The 26975-nt window shown below is 43.0% G+C and overlaps 1 protein-coding gene across 10 annotated transcripts in view; it reads right to left on the minus strand.

Moving 5' to 3' along the window:
- Positions 1-5349: 5349 nt before the first annotated feature.
- The window catches only part of casz1 (castor zinc finger 1), a 123289-nt gene continuing 101663 nt past the window's right edge, over positions 5350-26975 (minus strand). For 8 of the 10 annotated variants that reach the window (XM_021321985.2, XM_012873470.3, XM_036136548.1 and 5 more), the window contains 12 exons: positions 25059-25921; positions 20741-20873; positions 19229-19292; positions 18081-18238; positions 16277-16399; positions 15862-16182; positions 15274-15472; positions 13772-13943; positions 10971-11119; positions 10225-10480; positions 9188-9550; positions 5350-7434 (listed from right to left, as the gene is read on the minus strand). In XM_021321985.2, the coding sequence (XP_021177660.2) occupies positions 6185-7434; positions 9188-9550; positions 10225-10480; positions 10971-11119; positions 13772-13943; positions 15274-15472; positions 15862-16182; positions 16277-16399; positions 18081-18238; positions 19229-19292; positions 20741-20873; positions 25059-25921 (4051 nt within the window). In that variant the 3' untranslated portion in view covers positions 5350-6184. The remainder of the gene's footprint in view (positions 7435-9187; positions 9551-10224; positions 10481-10970; positions 11120-13771; positions 13944-15273; positions 15473-15861; positions 16183-16276; positions 16400-18080; positions 18239-19228; positions 19293-20740; positions 20874-25058; positions 25922-26975) is intronic. The other 2 variants (XM_012873475.3, XM_012873474.3) reach the window with 1 other exon arrangement.

Genomic DNA, 26975 nt, shown 5'->3' on the forward strand with positions numbered 1-26975 from the left:
GTCACAGAGTGTTCCACTCCACTCTGTTCGGCCATTTTTGCAGTATGCTAGGGGGACGGTGTAAGGAATTGTGTCGATTAATAAAAGAAATAACATTTTCACTTATCCACTTGTAGCTTCGACATCCTTCAGCATGGAAAACAAAATGACGGCAAAAAACATGAAAATAGCATGAAATTGGTAAGCTAGAAGTCCATGACCTGGTTTAGCCGCTCTGTAGGAACTACCGTCACATATTGATCTCAGCTGGGAGGTCAAACACATGATAGAATATGTTACTGGAAGCAGCATGGTGAGCGCAATAACAGGCAAATACTAAAAATCCTGCTATCATGAAAGCGTTAAAAACCACCATCAGATATGGTTTAACTTTTTGAAGAAATATGTTAATATTAATCCCTCTTTTTTCGTTTTATTTATGGTCTCCATCGCATATTTAAAGAGTTTGAGGGCCTTCATTCTGAAAAGGTACACAAAGGGCTAAAAAATTTGCTTTCATTCACCGCTTTGGTTGTTTAAATCGTGTATTTTTCTGTTCATGAAATCGATACCGGTTATAGTGATTTATATGTCCAATCTTAAGAGAGAGGATGAAGTACATCGTAAGTGAATCTACTTAGTTTGGCTCTTGGTTGAACCTAATAGTTTATTTTCTGATCACATTTTATTACTAAATTCTGTCTAAGTCATTGACAATTTTACCATGAACTAAATTTGTCATTATATCAGATTTGAACACACATTTTCGTGTATTTCTATAATTCAATTTCTAGTTGAGTTTTCTGGAATATGACTTTTGTATATAACCTTTATGTTATTTTCCCAGAGTTTTCCTTACCAGAACAGCCCATCATGCTGTGCGGAAATGATCTTGCATTATCAAACATTTATTATACTGTTTTATTTACAGCTCCATTGTTTGGTATTTTTAACACATTTAGGCATACATTTACAATGCTGTATTTCATCTTTTTGTACATCATATTCTATAATATAGTTATTATACAATATAGTTAACAACCTTTAAGCAAGTATCAAACATGCTTTTCATATCTGTATTAAAATGTTTTTTTATCCTTTCAGTTTGACATAATATTCTAATCTTAATTATCATGTTTTCCTTTTATGTAAGCAAAAAAAAAATCCTTGTTTAAAGAAATAAGGGCTTTAAAACCTCAGTCTGTGAGTAACTAATCTACAGGGTTTACCTTAGTTGATTGGGTTACTGAAACAAACTAACTCTAATTTATTGAATATGATGGTACAAGTACAATACTGTCTGATGGGTTACATTTGAATTAAAATAACAATTAGTTGTATTGTTATTTCATTTAGAAAGTCACCAGCTCGGCAACTATCAGAGCTTTCTCTTCATCCTTTCTGTTCTCAGGCCGCTTTCATTTTTCTCTCTTGAGCTCTTCCCGATCTCTCAGGTCTATTACTGCAGGACTCAGGAAGAGGCAGGCAGGCAGGCAGGCGGTGGGTCCAGGGCAGGCAAATCTCCATAAATCCTTCCACAGCGGCTACCCTCTTCAGGCTGTGCTCAACAATATCTGTCTTCATCAAGGAGAGCACAGGCCCGGCCACCTGCTTTTCCTCTTTTCCTCTCCCCCCCCCCATCCCTTCCCTGCTTTGTGAACTTAATAAAAGCTGCCATTAAGCAGCGCTTCATCTGTTTGGGCCCTAATCTGCCTTATAGGCATCATGTGACCACATATGCAGCACACACCTGTCGTGGATGTTCCCTGCCTCAACTGTTGCCTCTCCGCGCCGCTCACACGCTCGCCCAACCTGTTCCTGGCACATCATCCAACTGCGTGTCAGGCAACAGCCCTCATGCACAGTTGGCACTCACGACATGTGCAACTTCTACTAGTTTGCAACCAGTTTTTCGTTAAAAAGCAGAAGCTTCTCATACAAAAAAAAAAAAACAATTAAAAAAACAACAACTGAGGCTTAAAAAAAAAAAAAAAACAGGCCTAAAGGTGTTCAGCTTGTTTTTATTTAACGGAGTCAAAGCTTATCTTCAGATCGTACATGCAGAAATAAAAACATAAATATTGCACAATGGAGATTAACAGCACTGCACTCAAGCAGAAATGAGTGAAGGGAATTGAAAGCAGAGCAGAAGAGAGAAATTCAACCTGTGTTTAAAAATCAACAAACTTCATTGTAGTCTTTTATATAAAAGGTTTAACAAATCTAGCCAAACTGAATGGCAACACCACATGGCTTTGAGTCCAAAAAAAGCAACACGTTTTAAAAAAAAAAGTGGAATGTTGCTTTCTTTACCCTTAACTGTGGCTTTGCTGGGAAATTTCTGTGGCACTCGAAACAAATCTGTTTACTTCCTCATCACCATTTTACGCTATCTTTTTAATCCGTTAATTAACGTGGTAAAATGTTCATTTCAGCAGCAGCCTATGTACCATAGGTTCTGGAGGTCATTTCCGTCTGGTTTTGATTTTAATGTTTATTCCTTTTTATTTATATACAGGATACCAGCTGTCTGACAGATGGTGGTGCCTTCTCCCGCCTTTTTTTTTTTGCAGCTATTTTTTTTCTTTTTTTAATAAAAAACATCAGAAGGAAGAGAAGAAGGACGGACAGGAACAGCTGTAGATGAAGGGACAGACACAGTCAGCTCACTGGCCTCTGGATGACACGAGGGAGCAAGGGAGGGGAACGTAGCACACGCCTCAAAGGAAAAAGAAGAAAGACTAAACTAAAATATGAATATAAAAATGCACCTTGATACTGCACAAGCAGCAAAGGGCCGGTGTATTTAACATATTTATATCCTTTAAACTCTTTCCCAAATGCTACTGTTTTCCCATTGGAGACCAGCTCCGGACTTGGACTAGACCATTATAATGCAAAAGTTTGCTTCCTAAACCATTCCACTGTAGCTCTGACTGAATGTTTAGGGTTGTTGTTCCTCTGGAACGAGAACCTCCATCCTAGTCTCATGTATTTTGCACCCTCTAAAAGGTTTTCTCCCAGGTTTGCATTTATTTACTATGATCCGCCTACTCATCAACTCTGAGCAGCTTCCCTGTCCCTGTTGCAGGAAAGCATACCCGCACCATGATGCTGCCACCACCCTGTTTTACTGTGGGAATCGAGTGTTTATGGTGATGTCCAAAGTTACTTTTCCTCTACGCAAAATGTACATGAAAGCTATCTATAGATTACCTATCTATATCTGAGCTGTAGATCATTGCAGCTCATCCATGGACTTGATTGCTGCTTCTAATTAGTCCTTTGCAAAGCCAGGTGAGACTATTCCTTGGTAGGTCTGCAGTTGTGCCGTACCCTTTCCATGTTCAGATGAACAGAGCTCTTTGAGACATTCAGAGCTCCCTCCCTGACCTGTCTGCTGGTCTTCATGATCCAGATTGTTCCCTAATATTCCGTAACGAACCTTTGAGGCTTTAAAAAAAAGCAGATTTGAAACTGAGAATAAATGAAGCACATGTTGACTTGGTTTACTAATTTAGGGCCCTCAGGGGGAATTTTACTTAGTGGTATTATAGCTAAGGGGGCTAACTAAAAAGATACACCACACTTCACATTTTTTTATTTGCAAACTAATTTACATTTTTTTGTTATCACTGTAAGGACAATTTCTGATCTAACTTTGTGTTGGACTGTCACACAAATTCCCATTAAAACAGTGTGTGGTCACAATGCAATAAGGAAAAAGCCCAAGGGGTGTGAATACTTTTGGTAAAGCATGATAACAAGGTTCCTAATCTATTGAGCCTGATTTTGTTCTTTTCCTACTGTTTATTCCTCACTCTTCACTTGATGTCTATGATTATGCGTGGGAAAACCGTCACAAATGTATTTCAATGGAAAACAAAACAGAAAATGTCGATAAACGCTGTTCAGGATGCAGGTCTGAAGTGGAGCACAAAAGCAGAGGTCTGTAGTTCCAGTCCCTTTAAAAGAAATCTCCTCCAGCAGCACCTTTCCCCACATAATCTGGATCACTGGCTGGATCACTTCAAGCATTGCAGGTTTCGCTATCATAATAATCACAGTTTCTACATTTTTTTTTTCTCCCAGCCCGTACAGTTAGGTCAGAAATCAAAGCGAATGACGACTCCTGCTTTGGGCCAGCGTACCAAACGATAGTTCAGTCTGCAAGCGAAGCCTGCCAAAGTGGACCCAAACTGAGAATTTCAGCTAATAAGAGGAGAAATCATTAAAATAAACCAGAAGCACCAGGGAATGGATTCAGATCAGTGTATTTGAGTTAGAGCATCTGGCAGTTTGGAAAACAGAAGAATGAAAAAAAAAAAAAGCTGACTCACACAAGGAAACTATAATGAGGCTATTTGAATCTTTAACGGTTTTTTTTATTATTCATTTATCCTTGTTTAGGATTTTCTTCTTTAAAGGAACCCGTTCATCAAAGAGCATTTTGTTCATATATAGGTATTTTTTACAGAGGAAAATACTGTACAACCTTTTTTTTTTTTTCCTTCTCAAAACAATATCCGGAGGAATATCACTTGCACACATTATTATTATTCCCTATATCATGATCATTTATTTCCAATGCCAAGCTCAGGAGATAATTCAGTGTGTCCACTCCTCAGTTGTACATGTTCGCTTGATAAAAAACAACAAAACAAAGCAAGGTTCTGACAGATTTCGAATTTAGCGCTGAAATAAGCGAAGCAGTTTTCAAATTCTTTAAAAATCACAGTTCATCTTAGTGTTTCATATCGGGAGGTGCCAGTTTTTTCATCTTTTTTTTAAATTTGTGGCATGACATAGTTCCTTTTTTTCACCTTATTTTTTTAAATTTCAAGCCGTCCAATCTCAGAAGAAGCAAAAAATAAAAACAAGTCTTTAAATAAACCACAGAACAACAGTTTTTTTGTCACACTAACATCTATTTGTGCATAAAAGCAAAAATAAAAGTGAACTAAAACAACGTCTTTAAAACAAATTCCCTGTTAAATGATATATATCATTCTGAATTTTTTTTTCCTGTTTTAGATGGTAAAAATGAACCTAAAAGTGCAAGAACACCCTAAAAATGTTTTCATTTGGAAGAACACATAAATATTAAATAAAAAGCATTACAACAGGAGCTCAACCACAGCCATAGTGAATGAAAACAAAACAAACAAACAAAAAAAAAATGAAAAAAATGTCATCTGGACATTTTTTTGCGGTCTGTACATTTTCAACATATAACACACTTCCCTGATGCTTCCTCAGTGGGTGCATCCAACCCCAAAAAACTGAACATCGCGACCCTCGGCCTTGCTCGCACGTCAATATGATTTCGACCAAAGAAAAAAAAAAAAAACAACAACACAGTTTTGATTCAAAAGATGCAAATGTTAACAAAAACATTGTTAAATATCACCGTTTTCATCATGGTCAGCTAATATAAAAGTGCACTATTCACGCACAAACTTGATTCCTCCACAGGGCGGGCGGGGGGGAGGGGTTAAAAAGTACGCTTGCACTGGGTTATTAGCAGATTTCAGGGAGAGAGAGAACTGTCGAGGCTGAGAGAGACCACATTGTTGGTCAACTCCATGTGAGAACCACATATACAGAAGAGAAGGGAATGAGTAGCCCTTTCTCTCAGTGTCTAATAATAGTAATAATAATAATTAATAATAATAATATTACAGAAATAAAGATCAAATGTTTGAAATACATCCTCTTAGTGATTCATGTCCCTTTTTCTTTGCAGTTCATGTCACCAGAAATTTTCCTTTTTCTCAATAATCATCATTCATTCACACACGCACGCACACACCTACATATAGTTATATAGAGAGATTTGTTTTTGTTTTTCTAAAGTGTTTTTTTTTTTCCACACACAAAAAATGTGAATGAAATAAAAATAAATTAAAATCAAACATGCACGCACACAGAAAAGACTGATGTGTAGTAAAATGCTTTACACGGCTGCCCAAACTCCGTGTAGATCTGTCTCTTTTTTCTTTAATGCATAATTGACTTTAGAATGTTGGTCGTTTTGTAAACATCCCGATGAATCGTTTCGTTGGGCCGGTCGCCTTTTTGTCATGGCGGCGCCGCCGCCGCTGTTGTTTTGGAGAGTGATGAATGAGGCCACTTTCTGTTTATTCGTGGTACACAGAACGTGTCTGCAGTTCCTGCAGTCCCCTGTGGGTGGGATTGTTTGTTTTTATGGGTCAGCGTCTTGCTTTTCTAACTGGGAAGTATCGGTGTGGTTAACGGAAGCATCAAAACTCTCTTCATTGTCCTTTTCGCCGTCGGGCTCCTGTGCTGAATCGTCATTCGAGTCGGTGTTGAGCTCGTCCTCTTCCTCCTCGTCCTCCTCCTCGTCCTCATCGTCCTCCTCGGCGTGCGCCTCCTCTTCCGGAGACAAGTCGTCCTCAGCCTCCCCGGACGTTCCCGTGTCGTCCATCTGGGATTTGGCGGTGAGCGCCGGTTGCGCCGCGTCGTGGTGCATCTTCTTGCTGAGGTCCAGCGAGTCGCTGAGGCCCAGGCCGGCGGCGTTCTTCAGGAAGAACAGGGAGCTGCTGGTGTTGGTGCTCAGGTTGAGGGAGCTGTCTAGGCTGATGGAGGAAGGCGGGTATGAGTGGTTGTAGTCGGAGGCGAGGCCCCCAGAGTGGTAGATCATGGAGGGGACGCTGCTGTTGATGTTGTGGGACAACCCATGGAGGCCGGCGGGTGAGGAAGTGGAGATGCCCAAGGAGGAGGGAGTGACCGCCGCCACGCTACTGACGAGGTGGTGAATCCCTTCCTGTTTGGGCGACACGGACTGCACGTCGCCTCGCTCCTGCTTCTCGTGCTTCCTCTTGTGGGAGTCCATCTGAGACATCCCCACCACCGTGTGCTTGCACTCGGGGAAGGTGCAGTGGAAGTGCGAGCACTTGAGCTTATATTTGCAGTCGGGAACTTCACAGTCGGCGCTGGAGCTGAACTGGCAGAAGCCGGCGGCGCTGATCACGTCTTGCTTGCCGTGGTGCTTGCGGTGGGCCGTCACCTTGGTGCTGTCGGTGCAGCGGAAGCCGCAGCGCAGGCAGTGGAAGTGGGTGCTGTTGCCCGAGAACTGGCAGTCTGGGAAGTTGCAGCTCAGCGAGGACTTGAAGCGCTTAAAGTCGTCCAGCACCAGGTTGTCCACGCGGTCGTGGTGCTGCGCGTGCTTGTACATGTGGGTGCGGCCGCAGAACTTGTAGCCGCAGTTCTCGCGCGTGCAGTGGTAGTGGGTCACCTTTAAGGAAAACTGGCAGCTGGAGTCCTTGCAGTTCTCGTACAGGTCGTAGCGGCGGAACCCCTCCAGCATCATCCCCTCGTCCAGCATCTTCCGGGACGACGGGGTCTTGCGCCGCTTGCCGAACGGAGACATGTCCTCGATGGTCCAGAAGCGCTTCTTGGCGCCGGTTGCCATGGGAATGGAGATGGTGTTGCCTGGAGAGAAAGAAGCGAGCGCATTAAAGCGTAATCAGTTTGGCTCACAAAGCTAAACCCCTCAAACTACAAGCAAATTACTGTCTGGGTTAAAACTCAGATGTTGAACTCTCCCCAGCCAGAAGTGGCGAGCAGCTGAGTAAGCACATAAAGTCATATTTTTTTTCATTCCTAATTCCCAGAATGATTAAAGGAGTTGGGAAAGGATGATAGATTGACTGTAGAACATGACACTTTTACAGAGTGTCTCCAGCCCCTAAACACAGAGGGAGCTGCGAGTCCTAACCAACCCTCTTATCTCTGTGTTGTTTTATGAGGGGCACCCACCTTTTGCAGCACCCTGGGGTCACTGCTAATGATGCGATCCCTGTTCTGTGCGACAGGAAGCAGTGGGCCTCGATAAAACTTGAGGCGTGATTAAAATAAGAAGCTGCTGATGCAGCCTTGTTAATGGAAACTAAACAAGGCCCAGGCTTCGTGGAACAGGTGCCAAATTTACTGCTCTGTCTCTCGATGCAAAAGTAAAAGCACACGCAAATGTGTCATTAGGGCAAGTATGCGTGTTTATCCTGTTGCTGCAATGCTGCTGCATTATTTCCACAGACAGCGCTGGTGAGAAGCTTACATACACTCACCATGGGCATGAATGTATTAATAATTCTGGGGTGTATTGGAGTCATTCTTTCATTTAGGGTGGAGCAATGATACAAAAACGCCTGCTTTGTTTGGCAGAGTAGGTTTGAGTAAATCAGCTGGGTTCCTGCCATGGATCAGGCAATGAACGATAGTGTAGACAGTTTTCAACCGGTTTGAGGTCAGGAGTCTTCCTAGAAGCCTGATTGTTCTTTCCAAGACCAGTTTGATGTGTTTGGGATCATTGTTCCGATTCTATCCAAGTTTTAACCATCTGACGCAAACTGGTTGGGATGTTATGGAAAACCCAAGGAACCAACAAGGTTCAACCTAGTATTAACTGGAACCAGCTGGAATAGCAGTGCCCCCTCTCTAAACTCAGCAAATGTCTCACGGAGAAAGGCTTTTTGATCAAAGGTGACAAAGACTGAGCTTTTAGGTCACAATGACACGAATCTGTATGGAGCAGGCAAGGTGAGCCTTTTAAACCTAAGATAACTTCACCAGCTGTCAAGCATGGTGGTTGCAGCATCATGCCACGCCACTGTTTTACAACTAAAGGTAATAATGAGTGAAATAATAAAGGACTACTTCAGAAATCTTTAACTTTATCCCAAGAGAAACGGCTGAATTTAGACACAGTTGAGTGGCCTAATATCAAAATGATCTCAAACATTAAAACTGATTTTGGATTGAATGAAGGCGACTCTGACCTTAACCCTTTTTAAAGATGTGTAAACTTTATTTCAAAGACACGTTCTTTCCCATAAAGGAAGAAATTGAAATGAACTCCCTGAATGGAAAAGAGTGCTGGAGGTGTGTACATTCTCCGCAGCCTAAAACACATGCATCCAAAGCCTGTATGTAAAAGTATTACTCTGGTTGGACCAGAGACAAGCCACAAAAAAATTCTTGTTATCAAAAAGCATCGAAATTGAAGCTAAACAGTTCAAATGCATCGTCAAAGGCCCAAAATTCTTACGACATTCATGCTGACGGTGAGTAAATCTTTCACTGATGCGGTTAAAAATATTAAATAAAAAGCTTGATTACACAGTTAAACTCGGCACAGGGCTCAGTAAATGAGAGTGACAGCTGCAGTGTTGGTTTGGATAAGTACCTGCAGCATCCTGCACTATAGGGACGTCATTTTTAACCGGAGACGGAGTGGCAATGATGGGGCTGAAAGCTGGTGTGTTGGTTGGCATGACAACACTCCGAGTGGCTCCCAGAGAGGCGCTGAGCAGAGAGTATGACAGACAGGATGGAGAGAGGAGGTATGGGAGCGAGGGCAGAGGAGGTCGGAGGAGAGCGGGAGGGAGAGACGGGGCCTGGGACTGGAGGCCAGGCTGAGGAGCAGAGGGAGGAAGAGGTGGTGGAGGAGGAGGAGGCGGTGGAGGAGTGGAGGAAGGAGGTGCGTTTTGGGTGGCACTAGTGTCAGCAGGGGTGGTGGGAGCAGAAGAGGTGGTGGGGTAGCCTTGTCCTGGAGAGACAGGTTGACCAGAAGGGGGGTGAAGGACAGGCAAGAGGGGAAGAAGAAGAAGAACACCAAAACAAGGGGCCAGATCACACACACACACACACACACACACACACAGACAGGAGCACGCACGCACAGAGGGATTGGAGGTAAAAAAAGGAGAAAGACAAAAGATAAGAGAATGATACAAAATGAGGCCCATTCAAAGACAGGTAACCCAAACACCAGCCAAAACAACAATAATAATGAGAGTTGTGGATCATATCGGCAACACGTGTAGAAATGTGAAAATCACAGCCAGGCTCAAGATTTAGCATAAAAGAGAGAAAAAAAAAAAAAAAAAAAAAAACTTCACATAGTTTGGCAAACCTACAAGGGCTAAAGCTGACAGGATGATCTCTGGCCAACACAAAATGTGATAAGTGCATTCAGGTCAATAACCACTGATGCACAAAATGGACGTTTTTATGACGATGACAAAGCAAAGTGTGGAGCGTCTCGTCAACAAATCAAGACAAAAGAACGCGGCGCTCGTCATCAACCTCTGACATTATAATGACTCATGTGTCTTGTTGACTGTAAGCCAAATTACTGAATGTATGATTATCAAATGCATGAAATGAATGTGAACGAGGCTGAACGTCTGAGAGGACTTGTTTGATTTGAGCTCCCCTCACCTGCTGGGGAGCTGTCGTTGCCCACAGGGGTGCTGGTGCAGCTCCGGTCCTGGTTGGAGGACTCGGAGGAGAGGCCCAGGGGGCTGCCTCCCCCTCCTCCTCCTCCACCGCCTCCCATGTACTCCAAGTAGTCATCTGTGTCATCCATGACGGAGGAGGAGAAGCCTGAGGTCATGCCGGGCTGAGACGCCACCGACCCGGACACCAAACCGGCTGCTTGTTGCATCTCGTCCGCCCTGTGGCCGAGCGGCATCACCTAAAGCAAGTCAAACAAAAAGTTATCATAACTGCACAGAAAACATGCGAGACGGGCATTATGAGTCACGATGCTGGTGGCAAACAACCAAGTGTTTCACAAGAGGTATTTTTGTAAGAATAAGCCTAATAACTCTTGTCTTTAGAGGGCAGAAAAACAATAATAAAAAAAAGAACAAACAGAACAAGAAAATCCACATGCCTCAATTTGCTTAAGGTACATCTTGTGCTCTGATGGAGAGGTGTGACAGCCCAGCACACTACAGTGTGGGAATTTCAGTAAAATATAGTCATGAAGGGTTTGTCGTTGACTGGTATAACGGGAAATGATAAATCAATCTAGTTTTTTTTCACAGAACACCAAATATTTCCCTGAGTCTGACTCATAGAACAGAAAATGCTAGGCAAGTCATGCACACACGCAAAAAAGGGAAAAAAAAAATGCTTTGCATTTCTTTCTCTTGGTAGTTTTTTTTATTTATTTTTTTTACCTGGGATGGGACTCTGTCAAAGTTCTTTCCCAGCATTCTTCTCATGTGTTTGCGTGCGTGCGAGGTCATCTGGTGTTTGAGCAGGAAGGAGAACTGGCAACCCTCTCGGATGCAATGGAAGTGGCTGTTGACCTGGTTGTATTTGCAACCTGCAGGAAAGAGAGCATGCTTTACTGTTAAAAGCTTCTCTCAAAATGTCGTGAGCAGGTATTGTCTTAGCAGCAGATGTAGCAAACAGGTGTAATCTGAGAGGGACCAAGATCAAAGCAGACTTCTACCGTATTAAAACAAGTTCAGTCTTAACCACAAAATGTAAAGCATTTCTGGTTGGGTAAATATTGAATATAACAAAACAAAGAAAACATAACACTTTTAGTTTAGGCAACGCTTTACTTTTATGTCCGTCGCCCCTTATAGTTAGAGGTAGAGTTAGGGAGTCTCAGTCGTTGTGTCCTTGGGTAAGACATTTGACCCGAATTGCCTGCTGGTGGTGGTCAGAGGGCCAGGTGGCGGCGATGTATGGGAGCCTCACCTCTGTCAGTCTACCCCAGGGCAGCTGTGGCTACTAACATAGCTCACCACCGTCAGGGTGTGAATGTGTGCATGAGTAGGTGAATGGTTGTAGTGCGAAGCGCTTTGGGGTCGTCGGACTAGTTAAAGCACTATACAAGTACAAGTCATTTACCATATCTAAAATGTTCATCTAATGAGAAGTGCTTAACGTGTTCCATTCTCCTGTTTGTTTAGTGCCACACACCCTCCTCTCTAATTCCCTAATAAATAAACATTGGCTTCTGTGTAAATAACCACCCAAAGCAAACATGATGACAGTTTATGAAATAGTGTTTTGGTCTTGGCCTATCTCAGATTAGCCGTTAGCTTTAGCCAACTACTTGGGAGCTCTACTTTGAGGACACAAGGGGAGTATGAGTACTGGCTGCTAACCTACCTTCTAACCTTTTAACAGAAAATCTCGTCTTGGAGAATAATTTAACTACGACTTATTGTGAGATATCTGAATTGGTGCCGCATCACTTCCTTTTTCTACTTCCCATGTAAATATTTTTTGGCGTCTGTGTAAGCAGCTTTCCCTCACCAATGCGGCAGCGATTCAAAGGTTTATAAAATAAAGCTAGAATAAAACGAATTAAATGTTTCTGAGATCGGAGAAATCTTAAATTGGTAGACATGCGCTTTGGTCTTCACCCCTCTTGGGTTAGCTTTTTTAGAGCTATCCCTTTAAACTCTTGACGTGCAGATTAATTTGTCCTCGACTCGTAGGGAGGAATTTGAAAGTAGCTAAAGTGCTAAAGGCCACATTGCCAACGTGAGGGCGTTCTGATTAGATTAAACACAAAGAGAAATATTTTTACTCTTTTTTTTTCTTTTTTTAATTTCATGATATGGCTCAGACAAAAGAGGGATTGGGTTTCAAAGTGTTTCGGAGTGTACATGTAGGAGGAATATTAGATCACCGGTGTCACACTGAGCAAGTCAAGGCTTCTGTGCACTAAACCTGTGGAGCTCTTTTATTACACTGACATGCTTTATTCAATTAGGAATTTACATAAATAAATTCTCATTTTCTGTGGGCCAATAATGCACACACATCCCTCCAAACCAAAGTAAATATACGATTATTACCATATTAAATTCATTTCTCAAAGTATCTCCGTTGTCGTTTCTCCTTTTGTTCTGAATTGTTTCTGCTGTCTGCTTCGCAGTCTTCCGCTTATTTCTCTTGTTTTAAAACTGGTCTAGCTCTAATTGCTTTATCATTTCAAATTAAATGATTGTTCCGTTTTTGTGCCTGTTAATCAAATACCATTATATAAAAGCAGGCAGAAATAATTGAAAGAGTAACATGCTGGGCAGGTGCTAGCATGTCAGTAACCATGGCACCGGGTTTAAGAGAAAAACATGCCAGTGTCATCAAATAGCTCCTGCACACACGCGCCGGTTTCAGACACGCAAAGTTGAGCAAATAACAGTAACCCCCGTGACACAGAGGCCCTTTTGTGAGACAGAAACCAGGTAACATCATCAGCGGTGTTCAGTTTAATGTTGCTGCCATGGATACGGGCAACCCATCAATTCTTTATGACTGGAGCGCCGGCGATGGTAATCCTCTCTGCTTTTTTTTTTTTTTTTCTTCCCCCCACCCGCCCGAACAATACGGTCGGCAGATCAGACTGGGGACAAAAAACAGCTGTTTAGGGCCCGGTTTTGTTTGCTTTTGTCTCTGAAAAGCTTGTGAAACCGCCTGACGGAGAGGAGAGAGAGAGAGAGAGAAAAAAAAACGACAAAAAAAAAAAAACAGATCACTTTTAATTCATTTTCTCTGCGATGGCAGCGGCGGCTGCGAGGCAACACAAACAGGCTCAACCAGACAAGCCAGATAATTAACAAACACAAACCTAATTGCTCATTTCTGACGGCGGCAGAAGAAAAGAGGAAAACAACCTGGATGTGATTGCCCTCTTTGACATTATTGCTCACATAGTAGCGCAAGCAAGACTTCCTCTGGGACTCGAGGCTAGCATTGTGAATATGCAAAAATGCGGCGACAAAATCTGCGAGGCGGGCCCTTGTTCCGTGCCCTTCTAAAGCGCTCGCACAAAGCACGACACTGTGTTTGCCAACACCAGGCTCTCTCCTTTTGTAAACACGGAATATCCTTTTGCAACAGCCAGTAGAAATCAATGTACATCTCTCTTGGCGTAACTCCTTTTAATCCTCGAATCAGAAGCTGCTCAAAAGTTTCCCTACATGCGGAGGAGGAGAGGGATGCTCACTCTTACCCAATCTCCCGCACTCCTCCCTCTTGGTGAAGTATTTGAAGCCGTTGGCGGCGCGGCGCTCTGCCTTCTCGTGCTTCTTGACGTGCCACGGCAGCTTGGTGGTGATGTTGGTGACGAAGAAGCAGCCTGGCCTCAGACAGTGATAGTGGCCCCTCATCCTGAACTCGCAGTGCTGCAGCCGAGACAGATTAGAAAAATGAAATCAGGGTTTCTACACATTTTGTTATGTTAAGTTTCCAACGTTTCCAGAATTAAACTTGAAGCGATTGCTGTCCTTTACGCCCATTTGAAATTATACAAAAGCATACCATAAAAAAATTTGCAAAACACCAGAAACTAGAAAGAGAAGTGCGAAACGATACAAGAAGGGGCAGAATGAAAGGAACGACGTGAAGAAGGTTGGAAGGGCACAAGGAATGAAGGGAAGTAAGACACAAAAGAGAAATCAAGGAAGGAAACAAAGAAGAAAAGATGGAAAGAAGGATGGAGGAATGTAGGGAAATCAAGTAAGAACACGAGGAAGGAAAGACAGAAAGATGCCAAGTTAAGGAGGGAAGGAAGTGCAAAAATTTTGCAGGAAGAAGGTAGAAGGAAAAAGGAAACAGGAAGGAAGGAAAGAAGTAAAGAAGAAAGGACATTAAAAGGAAAGGATGGTAGGCAGAAGAAAGGAATGGCATGGAGGAGAAAGGACGTAATGATACAACATTTAGACAAAGGGATAGGGTATAATGTCTGGAATCATGTCTGATTATCTTTTGCCATACTAGTTCCAGATCTTCAAATACTGATTTCAAATTCATCAGCTTTTTTCTCACTTTGCCAAGAACTTGACTGACTGGATTCTACGCATCTTCCATTTTCTGGCTATTTTGAAGTACGATCATTTTGTGTTTTTAGGCTTGTCAAAAGCTTCCCCCATTGGCGTCTGCACCACCATCTGTTTCTGATGCCCACATCCCCGAGGACCAGGCCAAATAAGATCTGCTCAGTTCAGGAGATGGGAGGCTAAAAGGAGGCGGGCAGGGAGCAGAAGGAGGAGGAGGAGGAGGGAAGGGGAGGGGGTTGGACTTTTTGTGAGGCGGGTGATTTTCGACACATTAATGAATTCATTTAAACGGTTTTCGAAATACTGGCTCATGAGAGCAGGCAGGGGGGATGCCATTTAGGTTTGATTTGCCAAGCATTCCCCTGATTTTTGCCCTATTCCAGACAGCCTTGTTTACTGTGCAAGTGACAATGATTTATTGGGTAATATCAGCTAAATTGGCCTTTTCTGAGAGGAGAATGCGGCAGTCAAAATGACATCATTGACATATAAACAGGCATTACTGGGGTGAGTCGACTGTCTTTCTCAGCAGAGATGGAAGACAGGGAGCAGTGGTTGTGAAAGCCTTGAGTCAAATAACCTCAAAGACTGGTCTAATAGATAGCATGCTTCATGCTTAGAAACCTCCAGGAGGTGACAGCCGGAGAGCCGACTCTTAGGATGCGGCTACACTCACCTGGTTGGGACAGAGACACTGCAGGGAGTAGTAGGAGAACTGGTCCCGGACGTTGACCAGGTTGTTGTTCGGGTTGATGTGGTCCAAACAGTGGGACTCGGCTTTTCCGGAGGTCTTGCACACATACTTGCAGTTCCCAAACAAGCAGTGGAAGTGGAACTTGTTTGAGTATTTGCAGTCAGTAGCCAAACAGGGATCACTGCAATAAACAGAGGGGAAGTCTGGTTGAATCGACCCGCTTGGCTTAAATTACCGTAAAAACAAATACAAAAAACGTTTCTCACACGTTGTCACATTACAAACACAGATTTCAGTGCATTTCATTGAGATCTTCCAGAAGTGCATAACCAACAGTGGTCCAATGAAGGTATTCTAAGCCTGAGCTGGGGATCTCTGCCGCTTCTCCAGAGACACCATGAGATTTTTGTCTGTCTTTCTGATTATCTCTCTGCTTGTCCAGCCTGTCAGTTTAGGTGGAAGGCCGAGTCTTAGCGGATTTGTAATTGCATTACACTGACAAAATGTCACGTGACAAAGTTCCAGCGGTATAAATACTTCTGCAAGGTACTGTACAAATACTTCACATACTTTTCCTGAAACTGCAGAAAACCAGGTTTGACTTGCGGCTTGGCATTCTCCAGGGAGGTGGTGGCCAGAGGAGAGTTAGCGGGCAGGTTGGGCATCGAGGCCGGCATCTGGGGGATGCTTCCGGTCAGCTGCTTCCAGGCCAGCAGGGAGGGAGGAGGAGAGCTGTAGCCACCGGAGGCTGTGAGGTTTGCCACGTCCATGGAGGGATTGCTGGCTATAGATACGGGGGCGACAGGCTGCGATGGAGCCGCCTCACCGGGCTCTTTGCCGTCACTGAACGGAGACTCGGGCTTTATTTTCAAGGTGGCTCGAAGGTGGAAGCTGAAAGACAAGGTGCAAGCGGCCTCGTTTTTTTAATACTGATCAACAAAGCAAAGCGTCGTATTTTCCAAACAAGAAGCGGCGTGACACTCACTTAGCATGCTTTATGGCCCCGTCCACGGTGCTGAAGAGTGCACCGCAGTCCTCTACCAGGCAGTGAAAGTGCACCTTCTGGAGAAAGTCACACTGAGCCTCGCAGAAGTCATCTGTGTCAAATCTTTGCATTGGCAGGAAGAAAAAAAAAGGCACGTAAATGAACTGCTTTCTCAACAAAGATGACAACTGGTTTAACTTCCCATGATTGTTTCAGTAAATACTTTCAGTTCTGTCATACTGTAAACCAAAGCAAATTCCTGCAAGTTTGGATGCTTTATGCCTCAGGGGGTTTCCAGGTAAATGGTCTTTACAGGACGTACAGTGATATAAGCTCATTTATGAACGTCACACAGGTCTGGGAATGAGTGTTTTCCGCCTTATAGATTTGTGCTGTTTTTGTCCTATTTAAAAGGTTTCAGATCAAAAAGCCAGTTACAATTCAAGAAAAGGAAATTTTGAGTAAAGAAAAAGGTAGTTTTTAAATGATAGTTTTATCATTCAGTAAAATAGCTATCCAAATCAACCTGGCCTTTTGTACAAAAGTACACACGTCCCACTACTTCGTTAGACCATGAATTAAGTGTGATAACCATATTTGGAAAGCGGATTTCAATTTCCCAAACAACAATGAGGCCTGAACTCTGTCTTATCTGAAAAATCAAGAAATCACTTAAATAGCACCTTTCTGACAACATGAAGTAGACAGCAAAAACTAAAAAAAAAAAAAAAAAAAAAAAGCAACACGTCGTGCCATGATCTACAAAGTCAGCCCATAAAGGGCTACAGATTTATTTCTAAGGCCTGGAGAATCCAGCGAACCAGATTGTGAGCCATTATCTACAAATGCCGAAATACACTCATCAGATCTCAACCTTCTCAGGAGTCGTTGGCCTACCAACGCTACTTCAACAGCGCATTGACAGCTCATCCAGGAGGTCACAAAGAAACCCAGCTTAGAAAACACAAAGGCATGTCACATTTGACAGGAAACATGCCGATGATCTAAAACAGCGCTGCAGAAAAACAACGTCAGGCCCACAGGTATACATGGGGGTGGTAGTGTGATGGTCTGCAGTTACTTCAAATTGCAATAATCGATGGAACCATAAATTCTCTTTATCAGACAACTCTGAAGATAAGATAAGATAAGATAAGATAAGATAAGATAAGATAAGATAAGATAAGATAAGATAAGATAGGCTTTATTGATCTCATAGTGGAGAAATTCACTTGTCACACATAGGCTTGAAGAAGCGTATCCATCCATCAGCCCTGATCCAAGGACAACCAGAAGGTTCGCTCATGTAAGGGTAAAAAAAAACACAAAAAAAAAAAAAACTTAAATGAATGTTTTGGAGTGGCCTTTTCAAAGTCATAGGGATGCTGTGGAGTTACCTTAAAAAGACGTTCATGCTCGAACCCCGCCCCCCCAACCCCTAATGGTGTGGTTAAATTCAAATCACTCTGCTGAGAAGAGAGGCCTTTCCTTTCCACAGTGCTGTGAGAAACTCATCGCCAGTTATTGAAAGCAGTTAATGGCAGTTGCTTCTGCCAAGAGCGGCACAACCAGTTTTTATGTGGGCAGCTGCATTTCACACAGTGCTGGGTTGGTTTGGATAGCTTTTTTTTTTCTCTTTGTAACTGAAATCTAGAAACTACCTTTATTTTCTCAGGTCTCCTTTGTCCGCTACTAAAATGTTAAAACATGATGAAAAAGCAAAACCAGAAGAAATCTGTGAAGGTGCAAATACTTCTTTTTTTTTAGCACTGTAAGGTAGTCCTTTTTTGTGTGTGTGCTTTACCTCCGGAGGTATGTCTTCCAGATCTCATTGGTGGTTTCTGGCCTCTTCAGCACTCTGTGCATGTAATGAGCTGCCTCAGAGGCGTCGTGGACCTGGCCTCCCTCCAGCTCCGTTTTCAGGTTCATGGCATTGAAGAGGGCAGGGTTCACCTGGGACATCTGCAAAAACACAGAACGGCGCACGAACCATCAGCCGCCTAGTTTTGGCTGCGCAGCCGCAAGCACATGACAGCAACAGCGTGAAAACGAACAGAGAAGTACACCCCGAAATCTGGCAAAGCAACACATGCAGGCTTTTTAAAATGTATTTATTTATTTCTGCTTGAGTTTGAGCCAGGCGTATTAGCTAAGCGTCCCCCGGGGGCGTCTTTTAACCTTTTCATGTGATGCGGCGGTTTGAATCAAAACCCCAGAAGCCTGACATAACAACGGTGGAGACTGGTAGACAACTACAGTAGAAAACTCTGTGTTTGCTGAATGTGAGCTTGACGTTAAGCTGCCTGAGGAGAAGATTTAAAAGACGACGCGTGTTCAAGGAAGGGAAGTGCACAGTGGGAGGGAGGAGGTCTTGATCAGTTGTTGAGAGAAGAAGAAGAAGAAGAAAAAAAAGTGAGACTAATCTGCCATTACATCATCAATGTGATGGAAACCACCCAGCACATTTGTATCAGTCAGATAAGATTTATGGCGAAAGCCGTGTCCATTTTAATCTTCACACAAACATTTAAATTTCCATACGCTCACATTTAGACTTGTTAAAAAATGAGGGCAGTGCCTTCCTGCCTGTTTTTTTTTTTTTTTTACTCCCTTGACTTTTTAATCAAATAATTTATAAACTCAATAAATAAATGTAGAGTGAGGCGGGGAAGTTAAAGTATAAAGGGAGGGGAGAGAAAAAAATTGAAGGCAAGTTCAGAACAGCTCATCAAAAAACAAACATCTCTATATATCTGGCATGGCACCGAGCTACTGCTTCATTATATTAATTTGTGAGAGGTGCAGCGAAAATTACAACGTATGAAAAATGGCTGGAAAATTTAAATGATACAAACTCATCTTATTAGCGGTGAAACATTAAAAAACAAACAAGCCCCTCCGTGTCCCGCTAATTTGTCTTGGGATGAAAGGCGTTTGATGGATGGATCTTACCTTATTCATAAGCGAGGATAAAAGAGATGTATTCCCCGGTACAGGGTGTCCATTTGATTCATTACTGAAACAAGGAAAATGAACAATGTTTAGTCAAGATTTGCATGAGAACAGTAAATATTACTATTTATCACATGAGGTATGCAAGTATAATGAAGAAGAAAAACGCTGTCTTTTTGAGAAATGTAATGTAGGTTGGGAGGGGGTTATTGATAAATAGGAGCTGATTTATCACTGATCAATCAATCTGATTAAAATAAATTGACTTATAAAAAGTGTTTGTATTAAGCAATAACAAAAAAAAAAAACTAAAACAAACCGTAATCCCTATTTAAACTAGAGATGCACAGAGATTGGTCTGATTTTCAGCTTAATTACTGTGTACTGGTGACTGGAGTCAGAAGTGGGAAATCTCAACATTTTATCCAATCAGGAAATGCATCGTAGCCAAGAGTAAACCTTAGAAATAAGTGTCTCAAACTTAATTAATTTCAGTACCAATGAAATGCTTGAAATGCAGTCAAAGAAGGCGGTATAAATGGAAAACTGTGTTTACGGCAACTTTTGAAGGCACGTCTGCTGTTAATTTGGGCTGAAACAGAGAGCAGGACTCAAGTAGATAACAAAAATCCTGGACAAAGTGCAGGGAGGTTGCAGTGTTAATCGTTTTGAGCTCTCAGCCTCTGTTTTTCAAGAAACTTGCTGGATTTGAAGAAGCGTATCCAGATAGATAAAAACTTTCTACCTTTATCATGATGTAAGATTATCATACAAGCATATGTCTAATTCCAATAAATGTAATATTATTTAGATGTGAACAGAGAATCAGATGATTTTTAGCCTGTTTGACCATGACCCTTATTGGCAGCTAAAAATCAAAACAAATAATATATATATTTTTCCACTCAGTGCATGCATCAGGGCCTGCCAGGTCACCATAACCAAAACACTCTTTGGTGCAGAAGTTGTTACAAAAGGAGGAATACTAAAGTCAGCTGTTTTCAGCATAATTAGGGAATTTAAAATATAATCAAAGGAAGCATAAAAGCGGTACAAAGCTGCTAAAAGGAGACTGTATTTTCTATATGCCTAAACATGTCAGCGGTTCATCCAGGCTTAGAGAAGGCAAGAGCTTGCAAGACTTTCTGCAGATAACAGGAAGTCTGAATGAAGAACAGTAAAGTCAGTTTTATCCTTTTGAGTTTTCAGCCTCAATCTAATAGAAGATATTGAATTTGGAAATGTTATCAGTGTTTTGGAAACTCAAGAGTTAAGGTAAGGATCAACATTCTTTCGTGAGTACACACACACAGGCTGCTGTTTTAGTAATGTACGATACACTAAACATGCTAATTCCTAATATAAGATGCTTAAGACAGTTCATTACACAAAGTCAATATTTTTAGTTCTGTAATTATATTTTCTAATATTTCTTGAACCAGATTATCATCAAAAATTTTCCACAAAATTCATATAGGCATTTCTAATTGTGATTAGTTAGTGTCTGTATACCTATGGTCTTTCTTGCTCAGGTCCAGGCTCTGCTCCTGCTGGGAATCTTGGGAAGTGCCGGAGTTGGCGTCCACAGGCTCCTGCTTTACTCGAACCAGATTAAACTGGCTTGCCGAGCCCGACTGCCCATTCCCTGAGGAATCACGCCGGAGACGAAGCAGAGGAGAGAAGAGACAACAAAGTTATTGTTGGTCAGCATTATTACCCTGTGACAAGATCCAATCTGACTTCTGTCCTGGCCTGAGAAGAATACTCCGAGTGATAATTATTGCGAAATTATGTCAGGCCGTCAAGCCTTTTAAACGGTGATTGAGAGGCGGGAGATATGAGGGAAAAAGACTCCTTTTTCTACAGCACTTGTCACAACTCATTTGCCAGGCTGCCTCTTAACTGGTCATTAAGTGAGATGCTAATGCTGAGGGAAAGTGGCAGTCTCAGATTGGCCACCCGCCCCCCTCCACCTCCTCCGTTCCCACTTTCTCCGGCTTTCTCGTTGGCCTGACAACGGATGGCGGCCAACACCGCGGAGCATACCCACAAGGAACAGGGGCGCCATGTCGGTCAGATTGGAGCTGACAGCCAATCAGATTGGTTAAAATATTGTGACCTCTCTATCACCATCCCTGCCAAATAGGTATTCAGCGGACAGCCGCGTGTAATTGTAATAAATAAACAGCACGGGACGACCTGAGGTAGAAATGCTGACAGGAAGGTGAATTCTGCCCCCCCACACCCCGATCCCAAGGGACTGAAATATTAATTTGTCCTCAGGCTACACACAGAAAGCTGAGCCTTTGGCTGACAAGAAGTGGAGGTTTGTCTTAAAAAATATATGTGGGAGGTGAAGCACCTCTGGGTTAACCTCTAGGACACTAAAACTGGAGTGCACCAGAAGCCATTACTAGCGTTGAGGAATCAGGAATAGTGACAGGCAAGGTCATGGGCATTCAAGTGTGTGCCCTGGTCAGGATCCGCTTCTTTTTGAAAAAAAGAAAAAAAAGAAAAAAAGAAAATGGGCCCAGCCTATGATGAGAGGGGAAAAAAGCAAGGAAAGTTCCCTCCTGCTAAAAGATGACCCAGAGACATATCAGTCCGAATAGAAGTGGAAAAGCCAGTCTTGGGCCTTGTCAGCTGAAAGCTAAGAGATGGGGAAGTGTCAGTGTCAGTGTCAGTTCAGTTTGACAATGGTTGAGGTTGGAGGGGCTGTGGGGGGTGGGGCTCAGAGCCAGAACAGCAGTCAAACAATAATGCATCTGGTTTGAGGTCACTGAATGCTTACCAGAGTCCACATCCAGCGCTCCAATCCCTTCCCCCCACCCTCAACTTGATGAGAGTACACCCAAAATTAACTAGCCAGACGAATCCTGCCTTGTCATTGACAATTAAATCAACTCGGAGACAAAACGGGAGCATATTCCATCAAGAAGAGCCACTAACTGCATGCTCTGCATATGATCTGCAGGCTTTGTAATATAATACCTCAATAAATCTGACGATAAGTTGACTTTTAAACAGAAAATAAGACTCGGGTGCGCTTCATGAAATCATTATTATTATTTTTATTCTATTCACTTCCCGAGGAGGGAGAACAAATGCGTTTGACTCAAAGCAGCTTCTTTCTGGAAATTATCCAGGAATAATGTACACCATGTAATTACTCTGGATAAGATACAGAGCTTGTGAAAGATCATTTGTACTGTGCGTCTAATTAGTAAACCCTTCAGATGCTTGAATCTCTCTGAAAAAAAAAAAAACACTTAGGGGTAAATTAGAGTGGAACATTAATTAAAAAAAGAAATACTGAATACAGAAACAGGAAAAGAGACTTAATTCACCGCAAAAAAGAGGCAAAGTTTCACAGCCTGATGAGAAAATAAACGCCGTGAAAAATAGCCTCATATACAATGACTTTTCTCACACCTTTTTGAAAGAGAAGCACAAACCACTTCCTCCTCATTTTAGCCCCAAATGTCCTGTTCGCACATTTTCTGAAGCAAATATGAGAAACAAAACCACAGCTACCCCTCCGTTCTGCGTCCACGTCAACTTTTCACAAAAATGTTTGTGATTGAGAATGTGGTGGCGCCTCGGTGTGTGTGTGCGTGTGTGTGTGTGTGTGTGTGTGTGTGTGTGTGTGGGGTGGGGGGGTATTTGAAAAATCCTTATTTCCGAGCAGAATAGATCTGAGCTGTGAAATGAGAGGGCGCATCTGTGGAGGAACCTCCCTCGGCAGGTGCCTAGTCCCACCCCCAACGGAGCTTGCTGCTACCTGCTGAAAGCCCAAAAAGGTGGGGCTCAGCCCGACAGCCTGGGCTCAGCTCGGAGCAGCTGCCCCCGGCTCTCTCTCTCTCTGGGACCGTCCTGCTCTGAGAGGACGCCAGCAGGAATTGTAATCCTTCCCCACTTCCCCAACATCCGGAGCGACCCCCCCGTTTAAAATCCGCTCCCCCACCTGCTCAGACCGGGAACCTGCTCTAAACGAATGCAGCGCCACGCTCCGCAGCGCCTCGTCAGAATTAAATACTTTATTTTCATTTACAAAGGGTTTTGTTTGGAGCAATATGATAAACACAGACAAGCCAATTACCTCCAAAACCTATTTGAATTATGCTAAACAGACTCTGACACGTTTTTGTCAAAACTGGAGGTTTCTAGAAATTCAAAAAGTGTCTTTGTTGATGAGTGTCTTCCCCGTATCAGAGCCTGTTTCTTCGCTCTGCTGCATTGAGTCATTTCTCCCTCACCGAATTTGCTTCCTTTTCTTTTTTTATCAGTTTGCACATGAAAATCTTTTTTTTTTTTTCTAGCAATTTTTCAACTTAATTTCATTCCACCTCCATTTGCTTGGAACAAGCGCAGACAGAGATAAGAGGCCAATGATGAGGAAACATGTTCAACACAAGCCCCATGAGCCCCCCGCTCTGAACATCATAAGAGACTTTTACAGGCTCTACTCTCCCCCTGTCAGCGCATTTATCTCCAAATGGATTGTGGGTATCTAGCAAGCGATCAACACAATAACAGAGCCAGAGCAGAGCACCGTGCCTCTGGTTTGTCCCTTTAAGCCCAAAAGCGCAGGTTCTACTGGCTTTTCTCTCTACTTTAGGGATGGTTAAAAAGATGACCTCCGACTGCACTCTGCCTGCTCTGTCCACACTCAGGAAAAAAAATATGCTTTTGTCTTCAAGTGAGACAAGCAGAAAACACACAAAGCCAACCTGTTAACATCAATTTAGCAGCTAACACACGGTATCTGACCTTTGACTAGTGCAACTTCTGAGAGCAAATATTTAATTTTTTCTTTCTCAAACATAAATCTATGACCAACAATGATTTCTCTCAGCCTTATCCAGGTACATCAGAATTCTGCTGAAAATGCAGTTTCTTTTAAAAGCATTTATTTCTAAAATTTTCCGAGCGCATTCACTGTCTCAGAAAATTGGAATACCCCATGACAGAAACATAGAAGGGGTTTCAATCCAGAAATGGGATGTTACGGCGCCGCCAATCAAGTGGCGTGACAGTTGTCCAGCAGACGATCACTGGCACTACTTATCATTAGTGTAAGCCACAGTTGGTCACTGGAAAAGAGGCTGGCTGCTCACAGAGTGCTGGGTCCAAGCATATTATTGGAAAGTTTGGTGGAAGGAAAAAGTGTTTAAAAAAAAGAGCAAATCCGATTTAAGTATTTTGGTGAAATTCACAGGCTGTGGCCTGCAGTTGGAGTCAGGGGTTCAACAGACGCAGAATCCAAGAAGTGTGAAATCTTCTCAGTCGAAGATGATTTGCAGAGCCAGGCCAATAGCCATCTACCAGAACAATTTAGAGCAATTTGTTCCATGACCTCAAACAAGCAACCTCAACTGTTTGCCTCTAGACTTTGGGACCTTGATTTCCTAATGAAATTGTAACTTTGCTGCTTATCACCTGTGAAATGAGGTACCTAAACCAATGAGCAACAGGCGCTCCAGGCTGCAGCTATCCCGGTGGTTTGCGCATTTTTTAAAACCACACTTATTCTTTCCACTAAACATTTGGTTTTATCTATTTATTTATCCATGTGTAGTTATGTGTCGGTTCAGTAAGTGTTGCTGCAGTAAAACTCTCTGTACAAAGCAAATTTCTCCCATGGGGGACAAAAAAATACACTTTGGCTTTCTGTTAACATGCTTGTGTTCTTGTTCATTCTACTCTATAATGATTAAAATTCAAATATATAAATTCTAAAAATATATTACTCTGTAAAAACCTGTACATTTAGCTATTTTTCTCATAATTTAATTTATTACAAGGCACCTGCACTTGTGAGAGGACATACCTGTGTCTGTGTTGTTTGAGGGTTTCAAGGCAGCAGCCGCCAATCTCGCCATCATGGGGGATATCAGACCCTTGCTCGCTGAGATCTTCTCCATGATGGAAGAGCTGGCGAAGGAAGTTGGAGTCGGCGCCATGGCTGCATCTCCCCCCACGGAGGAGCTACCCTGGGTCAGAGAGTCGGTGGGCATGGAGTGGGCTCCGGAGGACGCGGCCGTGATCAGGCTGGCAGCTGGTGGGGGCGGTTGGAGAGGCATCCTCGGCATCAGCGGGAAGAATGGGTTGGAGGAGGCCATGGCGCTGTTTGAAAGAGCGAGTGCCACTGCGTTGTTGGGCAGATTCTGAGTCAGCAGGCTTGACATGCGCTGGCCCACACTGGGCAGCGATGGGGTGGTCTTGAGGGTGTGGCCCGACATCGAGGAGGAGGTGGCGGAGGTGGGCGTGCTCAGCAAGTGCGGCACCGTGGTGGACTGCTGGGTCGTGGGCGAGGCACTCAGGCTGGAGTTCTTGCTGCTGATCGCCGAGAAGTCCATCAGGTCGTCGTTGCTGGACTCCTCCGGCTCGTCCTTGGGGGCCAGGAAAGTAGAGGAGAGGCCCATGACGCCAGAGGAGCGGATGTGCCGCCTCTCGTGCTTGCGTTTGTGGGAGGTCATCTGGCTGGTGGAGGTGAAGGTGAAGCCACAGCCGGAGCGGATGCAGTGGAAGTGGTTGGTTGCTTTGCTGTACACGCAGCCCTCGTACTTGCATTCCTCGTACTTGTAGAACTTCTTGAAGCCATCCTTGGCGTAAGCGTCATCCTTGATGTGATAGCTCTTGTGCTTCTCTATGTCACACTTGTTCTTGAAAGTGAACGTACACCCCAGGCGCCTGTATAAATAACGGGGAAAGTAATGGGAACGTGTTACAACCACCTGCAGGGAATTCATTGCAAGGCACCTTTTCCCGTTAAAGTAACTAACTCCAATGCATTTTATTGGGATATCATTGAGCTCATAGAACAACACAACGTAGCAATGATAGTGAAATGGAAGGAAGGTTATACAAACAAGTGTTTGACCAATAAAAATCTGAAAAGTGTACGATAGGGCTAGATAAAATCCAGTGCAAGCCAGGGTGTTGAACAAAATGAGAAACACAATGCGGAGACTCCATCCCCACCAGGAAATATGGTGGTGGCAGCATACTTCACCAGGGACATGGACGCTGGTAAGAACTGATGAAAGGTGGATGAAGGTAAAAGTAAGGCGCTGTCGTACATCATCCTGCACTATTTCATGTTGATCTAGCTTGTGAAATCTCAATAAAAAACATTATTTTGGTTATAAGGTTGCAAAATGTGACAAAGCACACCAGCTATGAATATGTTTACAAGGCCCTACATCCTATATATCTCCTGAGAGACAAGAATATGTTCAGAAAATGTTCAAATAATCTGAAACATTTGGCCAAGAAGTACATTTCTAGCTGAAATTAATTAATTGCCAAAATACTTCTCACAAGGACCGCTAATGTTTCTACCATGAAGATTCTTCAAATAAAAAGCTTGATGCTATTTACAAGCTAAAGGATATTTAAAGCGTTTGCGAGAAGCCTTACAGGGGACACAGCAAACCAGACCTAGATGATCTAGTTTCAGTGCAAAAATGTTTTGTGTGGAGGAAAACTAAAACTGCACATCGCTCTCAACACACCCGCTCCAAAATGAAACATGATGTTGGCAGTATCAGGCTGCGCCGATGCTTTTCATCAGCATTTTTATTGCTACTATTTATACGTACTCTTTAAAAAAAAAAAAAGCTTGATCCTTGAGGCTTATTAATATTTAAATCCCTAAATGCCTTTATGCATGCTGGCTTTTTGGATTTTAAAGCTGTTCTCTATTTAAACTTTATTTTATATAAATATGGGGAAGTCAAACGTT

The sequence above is a fragment of the Fundulus heteroclitus genome, chromosome 1, assembly GCF_011125445.2.
Source record: "Fundulus heteroclitus isolate FHET01 chromosome 1, MU-UCD_Fhet_4.1, whole genome shotgun sequence".
In the NCBI taxonomy this organism is placed as follows: domain Eukaryota; kingdom Metazoa; phylum Chordata; class Actinopteri; order Cyprinodontiformes; family Fundulidae; genus Fundulus; species Fundulus heteroclitus.